Genomic DNA, 22,407 nt, shown 5'->3' on the forward strand with positions numbered 1-22,407 from the left:
CTAATACCCATGTTTTCAACAGCCCTTGAAGAACCCTTTCTTCCAAAAAGAGTTCTCAGTATTGAAACGGTTCTTACAGGAACCCTGAGCCTCAAAAGAACCCTTGAAGATTGATTGATTGATTGATTTTCCAAAAAAGGGTTCCCCAGAAGCCCATAGTTCTGGATAGAACCTCATCCCTTCATGAAGCACCCTTTTGGAACCTTTACTTCTAAGCATGTGGCGAGAAGCCTTTTGCCTGCACAATTTGAGGCCAGGGCGGCACGGTGGATGAGTGGTTAGCACGTCCGCCTCCCAGTTCTGAGGACTCTGGTTCAAGTCCAGGCTCCGGCCTTCTTGGGTGGAGTTTGCATGTTCTTCCAACGTGCAAAAGTACCCCAACGTGGCCCGGGCTGTGAGGGCCCTTTATAGCTGCTCGCAGCTCTAGTTTTTTTTTTTTTTTCCCTCCTCCTCTTTGGGGGTTCAAGTGACATCTTGTGTTGGCGTGGCCGCTACAAAAATACAGCAGAGCCTCTCACGGCGTGTTGTTGAATTCATGTATATGATTTACTCACACATCGTTTATTACGATGTTTGTTTGTTTTTTGCCTTTGCAGTCAAAATCCTTTTCTCATTTTCTTTTGTTGTATAAATAATTGATTTATTTAATGATTGCACAGATCAGCAACAACAGCCTACTTATCAACAGCAAATATTTAATCAACATTTTTTTTTCCATCTTTGCATAAATCAACCTGCTCATGCCAAGAAGCGCCAATATTGACACAGCAGCCCAGTGTGTTGTAAATTAATTGTGATGATGAAATACTTATTTCATTCTAATCAATAATTTAGAGGAATTTAATAAGAGAGCTGCTTGAGGTGGAAATCGTCTCTTCCTTCACACGCAACAAGCAATTTGCATGCCAAAAAGACGTTAACAAATTGTGCGAATGCTTTTACGCAGATGCAAATTCCCATCTCGGGTCTCTAATGGAACAGTAATGAAAGAGTCATATTGCATGCACACAGTGGATGGAGTCTGCATACAGTATGTACATGGCATTTATAATTCATGGTGTTCATTAATGCACGCAGTGAAGCGCTTGGGGAGCAGAGAGGGTGTTTGTTTAACTGATGCAAGTGTTGGACGCTTAACAGAGAACATGCAGCATCATCACTTCAGGAGCATGGTTGCATACAAAAAAAAAAAAAAAGGCACTGCGTGACCATCACTATCGTAACATGCTTCTGCTGCCATGTTTCAAATAAGGTTTCACTTTTTCGAGCGATGGTCGATCAACTTTTTTCAAATGCCAATAGCAAGTACCAATACCATTGGTACTTTTGATACCCATAAAGAGAAGAGCAATTATTTAATTGAAATACCAGTATATCAGGTTATAGTATTTTTTCCTTAAAATTGCATGAAATAAATGGCAATATTCTATTGTTGTAATTTCCAGTTTCTATTTCCTGATCATAAAATAGCCACAAGAGGGCAGCCAATACTGGTATCGGCATTTTGTTGCGAGTACCGGTACCTTAAGATTAGTGATTAGTGTTTTTTTCAAGGCCGATACCTATTAGTAGTAGTCAAGGAGGCCGATAACCGATATTTCAAGCCGATATTCATTTGCAGTGAAATAGGAGAACATAACATTTTCTTTTAAACTATATTGACAGATTTGTTTAAAAAAAATATATTTAAAAAAAAATTGCAGGGAGCTTCCAGTCATGAGCATGTGTTAAGCGGAATTTTAAAAAAAAATACTAATCATAATAAAAATTAAAAAGCAAGTAATAAGATCCCTAAAGTGTCCTAAAATTTCAATATAATTACTTTATTTCCATCCATCCATCCATTTTCTTGACCGCTTATTCCTCACAAGGGTCGTGGGGTGTGCTGGCGCCTATCTCAGCTGGCTCTGATCAGCAGGCGGGGGACACCCTGGACTGGTTGCCAGCCAATCGCAGGGCACACAGAGACGAACAACCATCCACCCGCACAAGCACACCTAGGGACAATTCGGAGCGGCCAATTAACCTGCCATGCATGTCTTTGGAATGTGGGAGGAGACCGGAGTACCCGGAGAAGACCCACGCGGGCACGGGGAGAACATGCAAACTCCACCCAGGAATGGCCGGAGCCTGGACTCGAACCGGAGTCCTCAGAACTGGGAGTCGACATGCTAACCAGTCAGCCACTGTGCCGCCATTACTTTATTTATTTATACATATATTTATTTATTGATTTATTTATTTATTTATTAATAAAAAGTGTAGGGAGTTCCTATTTTTTTATAAAGTGGAAAATTAAACAGATCCATAAATGAAAAGTTCCGTGCATCTCACGAAGTGACAAATGCATGCGAATGTAGCTCATTTGGAGTTTTTGTTAGGGTTCCTAAAACGTTTCAAAAGCTCTTCGTAGTGAAAAATTGTCTGAATATGTTCCAAATGTGTTGACATGTAAAAACTGTCTGTGAACATCTTACAATTCCTGATGAAAACCCCCAAATCGCTAAGTTTGCAAATATTCACTTGGTCAGTGAGGTACCACCAGCTTTATCGGCCTTCAGATTAAAAAAATGGCCGATGCCAATATTTGTCAAAATGCCAAATGTCGGCACCGACAATCGGTCCGGCCGATAATCGGTCTATCCCTACTTAAGATAAGGCTAGTATCAGTGCTCGCCCATCCCTAATAATTTGACAAAGGTTGAAGTGAGGCATGTCATTACAAAAAGAAGACAGCAAATTTGTATTTTTTTCCTTTAATAATAGCACATTACTTTTCATACAAAATACTGCTGAGTAACAAAGAGGCCCTTTTGACAATGAAGTGGGTAATAGAAACAAGAAATCTGTGCAATTACTAAAACTCTACTCAGTCTTACTATTTTTTCCATCATTAATGTAATAGCTTTCATTATAGTTGTCTTTTAATTCATGAATTACCCATTATTTGATCATCAGTACACACTGAAAATGATGAAAATGATTGCTGTATTAAGTTGCTATTGAGTGCAAAATAAATCAAAGCAAAAAGCAAATGACTTTAAAATTGTTATCCAAAGTGCATGATGAGCTGAATGTCACCTCGAGCTCTGTATTCCTATTTGTGTCTGACAGAGCCAAGCTCACACTATGTGATTTCCCTGAAGGCCTTCAATAACGCTGGAGAAGGAGTTCCTCTGTATGAGAGCGCTGTCACTCGATCTCTGACAGGTAAGATATTTCTAATCACTCTTACTGTGCTGTAGGATTCAGTGCATTTTAGCTGTGAAGAATACTGATACTAACAGCTAACACTAGCATTAATGGCAGCTAGACTTAAATGGCATTATAACAGGTTAATGTACAGCTCAACCATTAAGCTTGAGCAAACTTTTTTTCTTGAAAACTGGCCATTTGTTCCTTGACAATTTATTTCTCTAACATGCTAACATTACGAGAACCATACAACTGTACACTGTTTAAAAAAAAAGAAGTGTAATAACAATGAACTCTGTCTTTAATAACAAGTGTCAACTAATGCTTGTAATGTTCTTCTTTATTCCTTGTGTCCATACTACAAAGTAAGAAGCAGGACTACATGAATCATAAATCTTTTGTTTTCTAAATCACTGTAGTTCTTTTATCATAAAGCTGTCTCTAACTGAAATAAGCCCTTTACCAGTCTCACAATCACATTAGGAGATATATTTGTGATTTACACTTAGCTGGATGGTAAGATGGTAGAGTCGCAAAGAAAAACGTAAGTAGAGGCCACCCACCTCACCGCCATAGTGCTTAACATAACAATTCATTATTTATGATGACCTTTCGTCCGTTTTTTCCATGGACATGGTGATTGTGTTTAAATTCAGACAAAGAAAGATAGAACTTGAAGAAATAGCGGTTCGAGTCCAGGCTCCGGCCTTCCTGGGTGGAGTTTGCATGTTCTCCCCGTGCCCGCGTGGGTCTTCTCCGGGTACTCCGGTCTCCTCCCACATTCCAAAGACATGCATGGCAGTTTAATTGGACGTTCCAAATTGTCCCTAAGTGTGCTTGTGAGTGTGGATGGTTGTTTGTCTCTGTGTGCCCTGCGATTGGCTAGCAACCAGTTCAGGCTGTACCCCGCCTACTGCCTGAAGCCAGCTGGGATAGGCTCCAGCACCCCCGTGACCATTGTGAGGAGCAAGCGGTTAAGAAAATGGATGGATGGATGGATGGATGGAGTTTAATATTGAAAACATCAGCCGGGGAGTTAGTAGCATAATGCATGTAAATAAATACGCAAAACAATCAACTATGCAACTCAGTAAGCATACTAGTAAAATCAAAACTTAACCTCGCAAGCAAGTTGTTGTTGTTGTTGTTGTTGTTGTTTACATTCACAAAATGGTAAAACTCGCCAGACTTTAACATAAGAAATAAACCCAATTTCGGTCTGATTGTGAAATGGCAAAAAATTATTCCCGACATTTCTGTTATGTTTCCACTTGGCTTTGACTCCCTAGTCACATTTAAGACTGTGGAATCACACATTGTTTCATGGCCGTGTGTTGATCGTTTTGACATCCATTAAATAGTTCAACTAGTTATACACTTCTGATGTATGTTACTTTGTAGTACAGTTTATGCAAGCATGAAAGATGAAAAAGAACTGGTGGAGATCTCTTACTCAAACACAGACGCGGTTTTAATATATCCATGCTAGGAAAAGCTGAATCACTTTATACAAGTGGTGTCTCAGGATTTTTATTATTATTAATATTTTTTTTTTTTATCGCAGCTTTAATATGCTGTTTTTTTTTCTTCTTAAAGTGGGATCCTCATTAATATGCAGTGCTGTCTTGTCCTCACTTCACCACACACTCTCTACCGAGGCATAGCTTTGTAAAGCGTTGGCAGTGAAGACGGGGCAGGGGAACAGGTGGGGAGGGACAATGAGTGACCTGAGGGAATGGAGAGATAACATTAAACAGGAAATGGCAAAAGAAAACGCAAAGTTAAAATAGAAAGTGAGCAAAAATTGGGCAAAGGATGGATGGGAAATAAGGGGGAGGGGAAGAAAAGAAGGATGGGTAAGCAGAACAAGATTGGAGACATGAGCAGTGATGTAGAGAATAATGAGAGCTGTGGCAGAGGAAAGTCGGTGTAGCAGGAGTGCAGTGTTCATCTGTATTCTGTCCTGACACTAGCATTATTTGTGAGGCTGAGTGACTAGTTTAACTGCTGTAGTGTACCTCCTTCAGAGTCAGCGCTCACATCTGCCCCAAAGTTGTACACCTCCCCTGAGTATTAAGGTTGATCCACTTGGTTTAAGCTCGAGCCCCAACATGGCAAACATTAGCACACATTTTCAAGAACTGATGATGTCGTTATTTGACATCTTGTTGATCAAAATATTTCACTTTCAACTGATTTAAATTATACAGTGTGAAGGTAATTTTCAATATATGGGTTTACATTTACATTAAAAACAAACAAACATTTTTACAACACCTTGCATTTTTTCTGTAATTTGATATTGTAGCCCCGTGTTTTAATATGTATGTTATTCTAAATTTTAAACTAGTGGCTACAGGAAAATACAGGGTGTTCCAAAATGGTTGACCCCATTCTAAATGCCCATATCTCGGAAACTACTTGATGGATCTTAACTAATTGACTCCCAGCCATTTTCACAGAAGCAATGCCGTTCGCTCCTGGCTGTTTTACTGGATTTTGACTGATTTTGCAAGGCCCACAGAATATTTTGTTCTATTGCTATAAAATCATGAAACCTATCAAAAGAAAGATTAAAGTCTCTTCTTTCATCAGGAAAAAAAAAGGGTTTCTATCTGCTTCCGTTTTGCAGCAATTAGCATTAGAAGAGAGCTAAGTTTCATCAGTTTTCACAAATCTATTCAAAATTGTAAGTAATTGAGCTTTTTTTCTACATGGCCCTGGTTGATCTCATTTGCTCTGCTGCCACCTGCTGGCCGTTTATGTAATAACTACCATTTCTGCAACCGTTCTTCGCAGTTGAGAGGCTGCATCAAAGCCTTCTGTATGCTCGAGCATAAAAAAAATAAAATAAAACGTATAACTACGTCTTTGGGACACTTAGAACATTAAAAAAAAACATATTTACACGTTATTGGGAGCAAATGAGTTAATGAAACTAAATACACTATGTTGAAGGTCATAAGTTTTATAGGTTAAATTTACAAAGAAAAGTACAAATATTTGTCGGTTCTATGACAGATTTTCATAAATGTTCAACACCAAGTGGCAGGGTATATTTTGGAATTACAGCCCAAGTGTTTTTTAAGATGTTCAGAACTTCCTTTCCTGTGTTTTGTGTAAGCTCGATGTTACACGCAAAAACTTGAAACGTTTCTACACAAGCTGTGAAAATTTGAGGTCATTCCAACGAAAATTGTCTAAATTATTGGCCTACGAAATGGGGTCAAACATTTTGAAACACCCTGTATATCTGGCCGAATTAAACTCGCAGAGTGAGTTGATAAAGGCTTTTGATGCATTGTGAGCTCCAAACAGGGTCTAATTTTTGGTAACCCACTGTTTTTGAGAGAAGACATCATTAACAATAAAATAAACAAAATAAATTATCATGAGAAATAATAAATGAAACTCTAATTTAATTTATTTTATTTTATTATTTAAAGCAAAATGATTAAAAATAATTTGACCATAGGGACATGTTCACCCAAGCTGTGCCCTCTAATTAACATCATGTCTTGAAACTTGTAACTAGAAAGTCGGCCTACTGAAAGGGTGACAGGTAATCACTGCGCTGTTTGATGTCATGGTGTGTACCACACTAAACATGGACAGGAAGTGAAGAAATGGTAAAATGGTAAATGGCGTGTACGTACACTATATAGCACTTTATCTCTCTGTCAGGTTTTATCTCTGTCAAGATAAGCAAAGCAAGACATTGGGGAAACAACAAGGCAAAAAATCTGCAGCATAACGGGGTGAAAACAACAATGAATCGACGCGGACAGCGGGGAAGACAAGAAACTTAATACACATACACTAATTGACACAATTAGACACGGCTGGGCAAGACACAACTGGCAGAGGATGCTGACTGGTTGGCACATGAGGAAGGGCAGGCAAACGCAGGTGGACATGACAATGCTTGACAAGACCAGGAAGGCACACAAGGACAACAAAACAAAAGACAGATCATGGCGGAAACTTAAAAAAACATGAGGATAAAGATGAAACCTGAACTAAACCTGAACCGGGACAAAAGTAAAATAAAAAACTAATCAAAACCCAGTGGTTAGCACGTCCGCCTCCCAGTTCTGAGGACTCCGGTTCGAGTCCAGGCTCCGGCCATTCCTGGGTGGAGTTTGCATGTTCTCCCCGTGCCTGCGTGGGTCTTCTCCGGGTACTCCGGTCTCCTCCCACATTCCAAAGACATGCATGGCAGGTTAATTGGACGTTCCAAATTGTCCCTAGGTGTGCTTGTGAGTGTGGATGGTTGTTCGTCTCTGTGTGCCCTGCGATTGGCTGGCGACCAGTCCAGGGTGTCCCTGCCTACTGCCCAGAGCCAGCTGAGATAGGCGCCAGCACCCCCCGCGACCCTTGTGAGGAATAAGCGGTCAAGAAAATGGATGGATGGATGGATAATCAAAACCCAACCCAGACCATGATAATCTACATCATAAGGAAGGAGAGGAGCAGAACAAAAAGAAGGAGGGGAGATGGAGAGAGGTATCTCAGGAAATTAGAAAGAACATTCTAAAGAACTATACAATCATTTTTGTCCAAGCCTGTTTCATGATTTTTCTTTTTTTAAATAATTCTGTTCAACCACAATTTAAAAAAAAAACAAAAAAAAACAATGGCCTGATTAATATTCATCAAATTTGTTTTTACTATTATGAATATTTCCCCATCACTTTTATTATTTTTGTTTCATTAACAAGCTCTCTCAACCTTAAATGCATGCTGTACATGTTATCAAGTGTTTGTACGGTTTTGTACATTTTTGTATCAAAGTAAAGATGCCAATATGCACTTGCCAGTTCAAATTGTCATGTTATGGTTGGGCAAGGTCAGCTATGTCAAATGTGTGACTTTACTAACGTAGACTAACCCATCAATTATTTTAAAAGAGAGAAGCAAAAAACAAAAACAAAACAGGGCCAACTATTTTTTTTTATTTTATTTATTTTTTTTTTAATCAAAAGGCATGTAAAGTGTCTTTACCAATGGGGAATATGCCACGGAAGAGGCGGGATTTTGCACGTGAGTTTGGTTCCGGTCCGGGTTGCGAATGCGCACAAAGGGGCACAAAGTCGGAGGCACAAGTATTTTTTTTTTGGACACAGTCCACACATCGCAAACCGAACCGGAACCAAAGCTGATGTGCAAAAACAGGCCCGCCTCTTCCATGGCATATACCCCATTCAGTTCCATTCTTGAATTATTTGCCCCAAAGGTAGGCTGATGTCTTCCTTGTCATGTATTTTCAAACTCTGAACTGTTGTGTTGCTCTCAGCTATAAAAAATAAAAAAATTTAAAAAAAGACTACAACTAACTCCTAGCTCCAATTACATTCTGTGAACCTGAACCAGCCTGATATTTCATAGCTACGTTCCTTGTCTCTAACTGTGTTTCTGATTTCACTAGGTTTGACTGTCCATAGATCTGAGCTAGCAGAGCTGGAATAAGCAGACCATTTTATATTTTATTCTCCACTGTGCTGTGCTCATTCCAGCTCTATGACGACAGCTGTCATAGCGTCTGTTTTATGTTCTGCTTCCTTCAGGTGCTCCTCAGTGATGTTGAGAAGTCACGTTTATAACTCAGAAAAATTCAGGTGGTGCATGTCAGGAACATGTCAGGCTCCGAAGAATCAAACTTTAAACATGAGTGAAAACGAAAAAAATAATATCATATAATAACTCAGACAATATGTAAAACATATTTCTTATTGTAATCAGTTTAATATGTTCCGGAGCCCCGAAAGTGACATGGGAGAAAAAAACTAATTAAATGTGTTTTTTGTCCGGAGGAGAAAGTTTCTTGTCCGGACAAGAAACTTTCTTGTCCGGCCGAGAAACTTTTCTCATCTGGACGAGAAACTTTTCTTGTCCGGAAGAGAAACTTTCTCGTCTGGATGAGAAGAAAAAATTAAATAAATTATATATACATATATATATATATATATATATATATATATATATATATATATATATATATATATATATATATATATATATATATATATATATATATATATATATATATATATATATATATATATATGTATATATATGTTTTTTTATTTTTTTATTTTTTTATTTTTTCTCTCTCTCCCATGTCACTTTAGGGGCTCCGTAAATATGTATTTTATCTCCTCATTATTATCATTATTATTATTATTTTTTTTAATTTATTTTTTTTATGTAGAAAATGTTTCTGAGCGCACATGAAGGAAGCATGCTCTCTTATCTGAAGACACGGATCCAAACAGATGGGTGTCATTGGCACAGATGGTTCTTGACTCTTATGATAGCTGGAAAACAATATTGTGTACGAAAAAATGTTCATCCTTCATGAGTAAGATATAATCACCCTCTGAAGAAGTGTTAATCTTTAAACTTTCTTTTCAAAAGGTTACATTTCAAAACTTGTCAAAGAATTGCAAAGTCTAATTAAAAGTTTTTTTCTCATAATCTAGTCTTGCTGTTGTTTGCATAGCCTGCAGTTGTTCTCACAGAAGCAGGCATAGAGCACATTACGTTTCATTCATATCATATTAATATCAGAAAAAAAAATATTTTGGGGAAAAACAGCACGATATCTGATGAGTCAATTTTCTTTTGAGTGTTAAACTCTACACTGTTGATCAGTGTCTTCAGTATTTCTTCAGTTCTTGCTGATAGTGATAACTATTGTCTGTAAATGTCTTCTTATTATTGTCTTACTCTCTCTGTAATTGTTTTCTCTCCCTTTTCCTCTCTCATGCATCCACATCTTGCATCATTTTCTTTTTTTCTGACATCTCTACCTACTGCATGCCACTTCCAAATAATCATACATTTCCTTTTCTGACACATATGCTTGATAACAAAAAATGTGCCTGGCTTACTCATGCAAATCATTGTCACACATTAATTACACTGTTTATGTCCTCAATGTACTTTAATCACCCCGGCCATATTACCAACCCCACATCAGACCCCATTGACCCATCTGAGGATGACCTTTTCCATCTCTTTGATAAATACCCCACTCCCATGCCAGACACCAGCACCCCCATGATACCCCCCGTCGGGGTCCAAGCTGTGGCTCTTTCCTCGGACTCAGTCCGTGTTTCGTGGGCTGACAATTCCATGACCAAGAACCAGAAGTCGTCTGAGGTCCGCTACTACTCAGTCAAGTGGAAGACCAGCTACTCCACCAGCGGCAAGTACAAGGTAAACACAGATAGTTCAAGCGCAGAAATTCTCCATTACATACAATGTAGTGTTTTTACAGACTTGAGTTGAAGTGATCAAAACAGACTTGTAATGGCACTAGGCTTGGCATAACAGAAAACCCGTTTAAACATTTCCCTCCGTATTTCACACTTGCTGCCAAGGGTCTGATCATTGTTGAGTCGAATTGGAATTATTCATGCTTTCTGCAGGCTCGTCTGTGGCACAAAGAGAGCTTAGTTGTCCAGTTGCTTCGTTTATAGTATGCCCACATTCTAGAATTGATTAACAATGGATGGAAAACATTTGTCATACTGATACCACCTTGTGGGCTCCCTTTACAAACCAAAGCGTTTTGTACCCTCGTCACTGTCTACCGTCACGCCAATACATGTGAAAGCACCACGAAGAAACAAGTGGTGGTAGTGGTAGTCCCTTCTGTAATATATATATATATATATATATATATATATATATATATATATATATATATATATATATATATATATATATATATATATATATATTAGGGGTGTGAATTGCCTACTACCTGACGATTCGATTCGATACCGATTAATCCCGATAATAATTTATAAGTCGATTGTTGAGATTTTTTTTCATTCAAATTTAGAAAATACTAATCAGTAAGCTTGTAGAGTGTAAGATTTATATGAAAATGTATTATTTATTTATCTGAAATTTAAGTCTTATAGAGGTTGTAATCTGTTTCATGTTTGAACAGCATTAAAATAAAATATTAAGGCTTAATGTTCCGTTCATATAACATTCTTCCATGCTCAAGGTGTGAATCCTAACCCGAAGTCAGACGTTTTGTTGAATATTTTTCCATTAAAAATGGAAGTTTAAAAATCGATTCACACACACAAAAAGAAAAACAAAAAGGCAATGATGATAAGACGTTGAATCGGTAAGACTACCGAATGAACAATTCTGAGCTCTTAATAAAAAAAAATAAAAAAATTAAAAAAAAAATAAATAAAAAAAAATGATTTTTTTTTTATTGAATCGATTCGAGAATCGCGCGATGTAGCAATATATCGCCGAATCAATTTTTTTAACACCCCTAATATATATATATATATATATATATATATATTTAGTTTTATTTATTTTTTTGTAATATATGCCATAAGACAGAATTGTTCATGTAGTTTTGATTTAGGTTATAATACTTTATTCCAGGGTGGCACAGTGGACGACTGGTTAGCATGTCCGCCTTCCAATACTGAGGACTCGGGTTCGAGTCCAGGCTCCGGCCTTCCTGGGTGGAGTTTGCATGTTCGTCCCGTGCCTGCGTGGGTCTTCTCCGGGTACTCCGGTCTCCTCCCACATTCCAAAGACATGCATGGCAGGTTAATTGGGTGCTCCGAATTGTCCCTAGGTGTGCTTGTGAGTGTGGATGGTTGTTCGTCTCTGTGTGCCCTGCAATTGGCTGGCAACCAGTTCAGGGTGTGCCCATAGCCAGCTGAGATAGGCTCCAGCACCTCCCGCAACGTTTGTGAGGAACAAGTGGTTCAGAAAATGAATGAATGAATGGATATTTTATTCCATGGTATACTTTATTATCCAAGACTGTTATATATTAACTTGACAAAAAAAAAAATTCCAAATGCAGGACAAGAACAAATATTGAGATATTTGGGTTGCCTATCACTACTCAATGATACTGTACACGATACCAAGTGAATTTGTGAGCTTGAAAAGAACCTTTTGCAAACAGATGAAGCACAAAATCTTCTTGAAAAGCAGTTGTAAAGCAAACTCTATGATTTGCTTTTTGTTTTGGTAACATTTTTTTTTTCCTCAGAATGGAGTGATTCCATATTTATTTCCCTGCACTTGCTCTATAAAAGTAACATTTACTGACCAGCACAAAGTTTTTTTCTTCATTTCTTTTAGTGTTTCTGGAAGCCAAGATGTTGCACTTTGGAATAATCTTACGACTGTTTCACGCTTTTTTTCTAAGTTTGATCTACAGAATAAAAGGTCTGAGTGAGTGCTGGTCCAAGACTGGCGATTCCATACTTTTTGCTTGGGGTTGTATAGCTCTTTTATAGTTAAACAGTAAGACAGACATGAGCCAGTTCGGCGATGCCTCCCTTACTTCTGATGTTGTAAGAATGCAATCGCTAAAAAGTGTTTTTTTGATTTCCAGTCTGCAGATACCACCGCCCTCAGCCATACCGTCACCGGCCTCAAACCAAACACTATGTACGAGTTTGCTGTGATGGTGACCAAAGGTCGCAAATCCAGTACTTGGAGTATGACAGCGCATGCCACCACCTATGAAGCAGGTACATCACATGAGTGCACGCATGCACCCACACAGTGTTGTTTTTCAACCAGAAAAGGAAAAAAAAAATTGTCACCTTTTGAATACATTTTTGTTGGTCCACAAGAAAGCCAAGTACCGTATTTTTCGGATTTATACGTCGCTCCGGATTATAAGTCGAACTAGCCAAAAAATGCATCATTAAGAAGGAAAAAACATATATAAGTCGCACTGGAGCATAAGTCGCATTTTTGGGGGAAATTTATTTGGTAAACTTCAACACCAAAAACATACATGTCATCTTGAAAGGCAATTTAAAATACAAATAAAAGAGAGAACAACAGGCTGAATAAGTGTACGGTATACTAACGTTACATGACTGACATGCTTGGTAATGTCAGTAACGACGTAACATATTAAGAGTTTGTAGCGAGCAGTGACGGGAGTCGGAGGCGGAGTGTTGAAGCACGGAGCCAAAGGCTGGCGTTTTATTGACATCAGCTTCTGAGGTCTTAACAGCAACTCCCCACTCAGCTGGAAGCTAACAGGCTAACTCCCCTTTTACACAGAACAAAACCTTCCCACCTGGAACTCTCCCTTCGTCCCAACGTTCCGTGGGTGAATTATGTTCCCATCTCTACAAGTTATTCATATAACTCTAGCATAAAGAACATGCTAACAAGTTTACCAAACTATCAGTTTCACTCCAAATCACTAAATCCAATGAAATCTTCATCCTCGGTGTCACTTTTAAACAACTCCCCCAACTCGGGAGGTAGACGATGCTCTTCTACCGGCAATGTTGAACTTATCAACACAGGCCTAGAGCGCCCTCTTGCGGTTTAGTTTGAAAATACATGTGAAATGATATAATAATGTGTTCATTTCACACATAAATCGCACCAGAGTATAACTCGCACCCCCGGCCAAACTATGAAAAAAACTGCGACTTATAATCCGAAAAATACGGTACATATACCGTAAACTAAATATTTGATGTTATTGTGTATATGAAGACGAGCCATGATTTTGACTACATACTCCAAATTAATTTTCCTCAAAGATCGGTTTGACCATTTCCTTAACATTCATTAAGCTTGGACAATTAAATCTTGTTTGGCCTTTTTAATTCTTACTCAGCACTGTTTACTTTGTCCAACAATTTTTTTTCCTCATTTGGAATATACTTCCATTTCAAAGAAATGAAAAACGCTGAGTCAATCAGACCTCCAAGTTCGCGTATCGAAGAATTGACCTGAAAACTCTGACATGGTGCATGTTCCTATCATTCAAATGTTTAACTTGCCCCCCCCATTCTGTGTTTGCATCCCTGAAAAGTGGTTAGTTGTAATAAGGATTAACAGATACCATAGGTTTGGTGTTGTCCGCCATACTACCCTGCAGCAACAGCATGACAATTGCCTGCTCGACAACAATGAAACACAGAATTGAGTGAAATCAAAATGTCAAGGTATCCCTTTCAGGGTGTTTACAATCATGTCTGTTGGATTTGTCACCCAATTAAGCGTGAACGGCATTACCCTGCCAGTTCCCTTGGGCTGTACTGGAATACATTGACATTCAGAAGGAGCAGATGGACGCGGCGCACTCGCTCCCTGCAGTGGTCTGCACATACTCTCATAAAACACACACACTGATCACATCTATGCATTTGTTGCATCTCATCCCACGTATTCAGATTTGTTATTAGTGGTCGGTAAAAAATGATTATAGACTAGTAATCCGAATGTATAATAAAAATTGATTCCTGTGATAACTTTCTAATGTTGCGATGGTGATGACATTGCGTACACATTAAAACTAACGGCTCATTCATTTTCTAAAAAGGCCTGAGTTTCACATTTCATTGACGATGCTATAAAATTGGGACCCTATTAATCTGTCACTGCTTTTGTCTGTTACCTTGGCCACAATTACATTTCAGGAGAAAGTGACCTTCGGTTCATCACAACAGGGGTCACCACAGTTAAGATATTTTTGGCATGTCAAATGTCCTTCTTCATGGTAACTGGTACTTCATTTATGTGGCGCTTTTCCACCTAACAAGGCCCTCAAAGCGCTTTACATTCAACGACTCCTTCAGCATCAGGAGCAACTGGGGGGTTCCGTATCTTGCTCAAGGATACTTCGGTGTGGTAACTATGGCATGGGATCGAACCCGCAACCTCTGGGATGGGAGACGACCGCGCTACCACTGAGCCACACCGGCCCATGGTTTAACTCAGGGGTGTCAAACATACGGCCCGTGGGCCGGATCAGGCCTGCAAAGGGGTTTAATCCGGCCCGCGAGATGATTGATTTTATAAAGTTAAAAAAACAAAAAAAAACGGTATTGTCGGACTTCATCAGCCGGCCACAATCAAAATATATAAAATTTGTAATTTCACAAGCAGTCGTCAGATGAGCAATGCAACTTGTACGGGGGAATTGTCCTGGATGTCATTATTTTACACAAAACTTAAATTTACGGTTTGTTATTATTATTATTATTATTATTATTATTATTATTATTATTATTATTATTATTATTTATTTTTTTTCTTTATTATTTTTTATTTTTTCTAAATCATAGACTGACATAAACGTGTCAAATATGACACAAATTCAATTTTAACACAAATAGATATGACAAGGATTAGCGTCCTTATAACGTCATTAACTGCGCCATGCAATGCATTCTGGGAAGTGGGAACAATATATATATGCAAAACAGTTCGATTTAACACGTCCGGAACGTATACCAGCAAAGTGTTGCCACATTCTATTTGCATTTGTGTTATTTTTTCGGAACAACATGATTACAGTTCAGTTGAGTGCCGTAATTTAGGTTTTGTCCACAAATCTGTGTATAAATGACGGTAATTTTTTTTTAAAGTTATATACCGTTATTTTACCGATGTGGCCCACTTGGTAATATATTTTCCTCCATGCGGCCCCTGAGCTAACAGGAGTTTGACACCCCTGGTTTAACTCAACGTTTTATCCCCACACTTGATGATATAGTGCAATATTATAACTTCGAACAACACTGTATTAATGTACTGTAGATCAATAAAAGCCATTAGTAAACAATTACCGTCTCCTGGAAGGGGATGCAAAACAACATAATTATAGCAAATCTTGATTATTTAAATGACACCACGCACAAAATGATGTTCTCACCATAACTACAGGGATGTCTCAAATAATTAGGTCAAACAATGTAAGGAATCCGCAGCATCTTGTTCCACAGATCAGTTTGCATTCAGTGAAGGGATCAAATTGTGTTGTCTGAAACGCCACATTAAAATGAATTAATCAAACTCATAGCAGGCAGTAGAAGGGTAAACAGTGTACTTTGATTAAAACTTGATTAACTATGACATCAATGATTTGAGCAGTGGCAGGTTTTGCCTCATTAAACTAAATTATAGTGGTTAATTTTTTGACAATCATAGATCACTGACAAATGGCATACATACATATATATATATATATATATATATATATATATATATATATATATATATATATATATATATTCTCATTTGAATATTTACTGTATTATTCATTTATTCATTTATTACTTTAGGTTTCTTACAAATTTGTTAATAAGGCTTATTTGTTATATTGGCAATAACCCACAATTCTCTGTACCCCTTTTCTGTGGGATTCCTCATTGGTCAGACTTAGGGCCCATCGTTTATTAGGTCTACATGCTTGCTATCTGAAATGTCAACAGTAAATTTAATAGTATCTCATAAGACCGTTATGCAGATGACTTCCAGATGTAGTTTACTTTTAGCACTTATAGTACAGTTGAGATAAAGTCATTAGGACTGGATAATGCACAACTCACTTGAGCTAAATGTGGCGAAAATTGAAGTATTGTTTGTTGCCCCTGCAAGCTTAGCTCCCAAATGAGCACTTTCTCAAGATGAGCCCCGTAGCTTGAGGAACATTGGGGTCTCATTTTGCAAAGGAGATTAAACGACATGGGTAAATAAATAGGCACATAAGGCCATGTCTTTTCATAACCAGATTAAAACTGTAAACTGTCCCTGCTTTTTTTTTTTTTTTTTTTTTTTTAAAACCTTAAAACTATTTTTGAAATGTTAGCCCATGTCCATGTTAATATCACTCTGGATTAGATATTATCATTCAAGCATGTGTCTCCTCACAGAGAGCATTGCAGTACTGGCTTCACCAAACTTAACTCATTAGAACTTTTCCAATTCTATCAGAATGTCTCGGTGTCCATCACTCCTGTTCTGTCATCCTTGCACTTGTCTTTTGTTAATTTTTGAATCCAGGACATTTTAACAATCACATATATATGCCGTTTATGATCATGCTCCTCCATACTTGGGGGCTGTGGTGTTATTTTGTTGTGCTGTTAGGTCACTGCAATCTGCTGATGGTCTTTTACTCACTGTCCCTCAAACAATATTAAAAAACGTGCAGTCCATTTGCCCCAAATTGTGGAATGCACTTGTTGACGTTTTTTAATAAGCAATTAGCACATTGGCTTAGACAGGAATTTATTTATTTATTTATTTAGTTAGTTAGTTAGTTAGTTGTTTATTTTTAAAGAACGTTAACTACACTAGGTCAAAAGGCAAGAATATTTTTTTTCAAATACACATTGCCTGAGAAAAGGGCATGAAGACCAAGTTCATTTGGCCCTCATTCAAGTTGATAAAATGTGAATATGAATATATGCGGCCATTAGAAAAAATGGCTTGGTCTGCTGACATGCTAATGTGACTTAGTGTTCAGCGCAGTGTGAGCGGTCTATTGACCTCATTTCAGTGTGGTGTCATCTTTGTGATTCCACTGGCTAGCATATGTGAAAGCCTAATGAGCATATTTTGACCATTCACACGATTCATTTTTAATTAATTATGACGTGTAGTATTCCACCACGAAGCAAGATTTTTTTTTTTTCTGTTCCTCGCTGGTACCCGGTTTAAATATACTGCATCTCATCTACAGTACATTAGTATAGGGAGTCAGTACAAGTGCTTGAATAAGGTTAACTCATTTACTCCCAAAAACGTATAAATACGTTCTATTTTAAATATTACCATGCTCCCAAAGACGTATTTATACGGGGGTTTTTATGTTTTTTTTATGCTAGTGCATACAGAAGGATTGATGCAGCCTCTGAACTGAAGAGAATGCTTGAAGCAAATGGTAGTTGTGACAAAAACGGCCAGCAGGTGGCAAAAGCGTATAAGAGATCAACCAGGGTTATGTTGAAACAACCTATTTTCCCACTTTTTTTAAACAGATTTGTGAATAATGATGAAACTTAACTTATCCTTTTTTTTTTCCTGATGAAAGAAGAGACTAGAATCTTTCTTTTGGTAGGTTGCCTGTTTTTATAGCAATAGAACACAATACTCTGTGGGCCTTGCAAAATCAGTCAAAACCCAGTAAAACAGCCGGGAGCGAAGAGGGTTGCTTCAGTGAAAATGGCTGGGAGTGAATGAGTTAATCAGAGTACAATGATGGCTTGAGATACGAGTGACCCGACATCATGTTTTTCAAGATATGTGCCAATCTTTGTAATTACATTTTTTTGTGCAACCTTGAATCATGACTGTCAAACTAAACATCAAACTAATAACTCGTGCTATGGGGCAGATTTCAACAACAACATGCGCCGTGTCTCGCTTGTTGCCCGTGGTAACGGCCATTTCTCATGCAATGATATGCAACGTGCATTGAACGGCGGCATATTGGCTCTATAGCTAAATCGCTTGGTGCTTAAAAATATTTGTTATCCCCTCGGGAGGCATTTCCGACACAAAAGCTCCTGTAACCCTAAAATGTTTTGGTTTTTTTCCCCGGAGGCTGAGTAAAAGTCGGGTCACAAATAGTTTAAAGTTTCTGATGTTTTCTGGCATCTTCCCTGCTAAATTAACCAGACATGGCAGGACAGGATTTCAAGCTCCTCTCCTTTTATTCAACTCTTTCTTGAACAAGGCTTGCTCGGTTACACCTCTCTCTTTTGCGCTCATGACATGTGCAGTATACAAAACATGTCAGCATGTAAAACTAAAATACAATACGGAAATTAATAATTCTCAAAACAAATATTAGTCAATTGCAAGTAAATAAAAATACACATTGGCAAACAACGTGTTACATTCCTTTCCTCCGTAACCGGGCGTGTCACATGACTACTAATGCGCAAAAAGTGTTTCCATTACACTTTTGCGAACATCTCAAAAACCACCTGATGAGAGCGCAAAAACTTTTTGGGGATATTTGAGCGAATTTCGGAAATCCAGTGTTTCCATTACCAGCTTGCTTTTGCGCAAATTGCTTGTGGCAATCCAAGGATAATGGAAACGCACCTACATATATATGTGCTAAAAGCATCAATGATAATTATTTTAGCAACAGCTATGTCTAGCAACAAATGTAAAAGATACTAGTATATCAATATTCATTTTATGTGAAATGAAAGACAATCTCTAATGCACTGCATCACAGCATCAATGCTAATTTCCAATGCCCGTCCGTAAAATGGCTTTTAGACAAACAAACACAAAAAAAACATTTAAAACATAATCACATTATACAACACATTTTAAAAATAGACACAGACATATATTCTTTATCATCTGTGAAGAACAACTAATATTTCTACATAGGAGTCTCCATGTAGACCTACAGTATATCCATATATCTGCAATATATTGCTCTCATGTGGCCAGGGCATGCACACCAGAAGGAACAACACAAAAAAAGCTGTTTACCTACATTCTTATTATCTAGCTACTGTATGTGCAATAGTATAGTGTGCTATTCTTCCCATTGAACTATGCTGCATTTTCACAAGACTTGCAAAGGACAGAATTCTGTCCCCCTAACAACAACAAAAAAAACTGTAGTTGGAATCAAAGTGCGACAAGTGTATACAAAGCATACTGCAATTCTTTATCAAGTGTATATTTTAAAAGAAGTGTCCCCTTTAAGAAACTGATAGAATAATTGTTGAATTAAGAATAATTAACTAACAAGTGTGATTTGCAGAAGATGATTTGATTGATTTAACTGTATTGTTTTTATCATACATTTGCTAAGTTTTCATAATCATTCATATTAAATATAGTGTTTGCAGCGAGAGCAAAAACTGCTCTTGAAGATCTGGAGACCAAAATTACGCATCCGTTGGCAATCGAAAGTGCCTTTGCATGAGACGTGACGTTTGTTGAGTTTCTGCAAAGTCATGATCGAACGTCAAAGAAGAACCTGGATGGAGAAGATAAGCGGTATCGCGTTCGCTTCCCCTCCCCTTAGCATTTTGAGTGTCAGGCAATCCTAATAAAAAGAGGGGGTGCAGAGGGACTGTTTTAGAAGCATAGGTTTGAATTGTATGGCACAGTTCTCCTCTGCTCTCCTCGCTAGCGTGTAAAAGGTATTACGGTGTCTTTCTCTCCTTTTTGTGTCTGTGTAAAATTATTATAAAAGTGTCAGTATTGATGAACCTGACAGAAACTTACTCTAAAATAATTTATAAACATAAATCAAAGCAGTTGTCAAATGGGGCTATTTGTTAGCTCTTTAAAGCCAGTCTTGTTGTTTTTTTCCCCCTATTTTCCTATAACATAATTTCATACTATCTTTTTTCTTTTAATGTAAAATATGCAGTAATTGATGGTATGGCCAAGTGAATGTCCCTAAATTAAAAACTATTCCTTCAATTTGAGTTAGCTTAATCAAATCCAATTTCAGCTGAAGCATGGAATTTATGAGAGTGAAACACACTTTATCTTGCTTGATTTCATCATTTTTTCATGCTTTGTTGGCAGCTCCAAGCTCCGCTCCCAAAGACTTGACAGTGATCAGTCGGGAGGGACGGCCCCGAGCCATTTTAATCAGCTGGCAACCACCGATGGAGGCAAATGGGCGGATCACAGGTGAGTGTTCAAGATAACATTACAAATAGTTATTACGTCTAAGGAGAGGTTATTACACATTTTGATTAGACCAGTGAATGTTATGAGACGACATACTTCTCATACAGTATCAACACTATTAGAGAGTACAACTGTTCACTTGGCTCTTTGTGGATAGCGTGCATATATAAACACACACACACACACACACACACACACACACATTTCCTATGGACATTCTTGTCTGTTTTAACAAGCTCTGCTGTAATATCCCATTGAATAGAACAATTGCAGTCACTAGAAAATGCAGCACTGTCGCAAAATCTCAAGACATTTCTATGACTAATCATAATCAACATCATACGTTTAATTGTTTTCCATTATTAAGAATTTTTTGAATCATTATGTCTCAAATTGTATATGTCTAATAAATAAGGTCTCACTAAAAATGTTACTTATGAATATGATTTTAAATTATGTCTATGTTTACTGTATACATTTTACTCATAGATAGACTAGCATGGGAAGGGGGAAGTCGACCCCCCCAAAAATTGACATATATAATATATGCAGCCCCACTAGTCTAAATATGGTGTTCTGGTTAATATTGCATTAGTGGAATATGAGTTAAGCAGCAAAATCCAGCACTTTTTATCAATATCAGAAGGCGGTCATTTTGCCAGTTGCTGTTGAGTGAAAATGAAAGTTGCTCATGTTTCAAGTAACAAGTTACAACCAATCACAGCTCAACTTCAGAAAACAGGTGAGCTGTGATTGGTCGTTGTCTGAGCCCTGAGCAACTATGATGTCATCTTCAGTTGACAGCAAGTGGCAAAATGGTCGCCCCCTGAGATGGATAAAAATTGTTGGATTTTACTTCATAACTCATATTCCACAAATGTAATATTAATCAGAATGTCATGTTTAGACTATTGAGGTCACATATAACATATTATTGTCAAGAAATGTTTCATCACGATACGATAATTATCACGATATTGTGGGGGCGTTGGCGATATTTAAAAAAGATCACAATATTGTAATAAAAAGAGAGAGAGCTCGTACTAAAAAAAAAAAAAAAAAGCACAGTATTGTGCTTTTGTAAATAACAGCAATGCATATAAACCACCCACAATCTCTAATAACAATATTGAGGCACTTACTTGCTAATGCAAGGACACATTGATCGCTTCACAAGAAAATTAGGCTCCCCTTCATCTGACAATTAGCATAATTTTAAACATAGAAAGCCAAAACATCCCTAATGAAAATTAAATTACACTAATAAACTAGCAACTAGAGGGTGCTAGAACTGCACAAATGGAAATCAACATGACTTTTTCAACAAATATGTTCCTTTTACCGTATTTTCCGCACTATAAGGCGCACCTAAAAGCCTTAAATGTTTTCAAAAGCTGACCATGCACCTTATAATCCAGTGCGCCTTATATATGGATCAATATTGAGCCGCAACAGGTCTCGCTGTCAAGACGCTATCGGTGACCCTGCACGATTGGTGACGCGCATGCGCAGAAGATCCCGCCATCTTGGATCGCTAGATAATGCTTTACCTCAGAGAAAATATTAAAACAGCTGTTTATTCTTTTTGGGAGTGAATGGAGTTGTCAGAAAGCTGGTTTGTAAACTATTAATAAAGTTTGACTGACCTATCTGATTTTTATTGACATTCCTTTTAGCACAGCACCATCTAATGGATGCATAACGTAACCCAGCCTCTACTGTAGCGCCTTTATATATGAAAAAAGTTTGAAAATATATCATTCA

The 22,407-nt window shown here is 37.7% G+C and overlaps 1 protein-coding gene across 4 annotated transcripts in view; it reads left to right on the forward strand.

The window, feature by feature from the left end:
• dcc (DCC netrin 1 receptor) overlaps positions 1–22,407 on the forward strand; it is a 466,971-nt gene that overhangs the window by 341,045 nt on the left and 103,519 nt on the right. For 3 of the 4 annotated variants that reach the window (XM_077498096.1, XM_077498095.1, XM_077498097.1), the window contains exons 16-19: positions 3,115–3,210; positions 10,178–10,416; positions 12,593–12,731; positions 20,536–20,643. In XM_077498096.1, coding sequence (XP_077354222.1) covers positions 3,115–3,210; positions 10,178–10,416; positions 12,593–12,731; positions 20,536–20,643 — 582 coding nt within the window. The remainder of the gene's footprint in view (positions 1–3,114; positions 3,211–10,177; positions 10,417–12,592; positions 12,732–20,535; positions 20,644–22,407) is intronic. The other variant, XM_077498098.1, reaches the window with a different exon arrangement.

Source organism: Festucalex cinctus, chromosome 15 (assembly GCF_051991245.1).
Source record: "Festucalex cinctus isolate MCC-2025b chromosome 15, RoL_Fcin_1.0, whole genome shotgun sequence".
Lineage (NCBI taxonomy): Eukaryota > Metazoa > Chordata > Actinopteri > Syngnathiformes > Syngnathidae > Festucalex > Festucalex cinctus.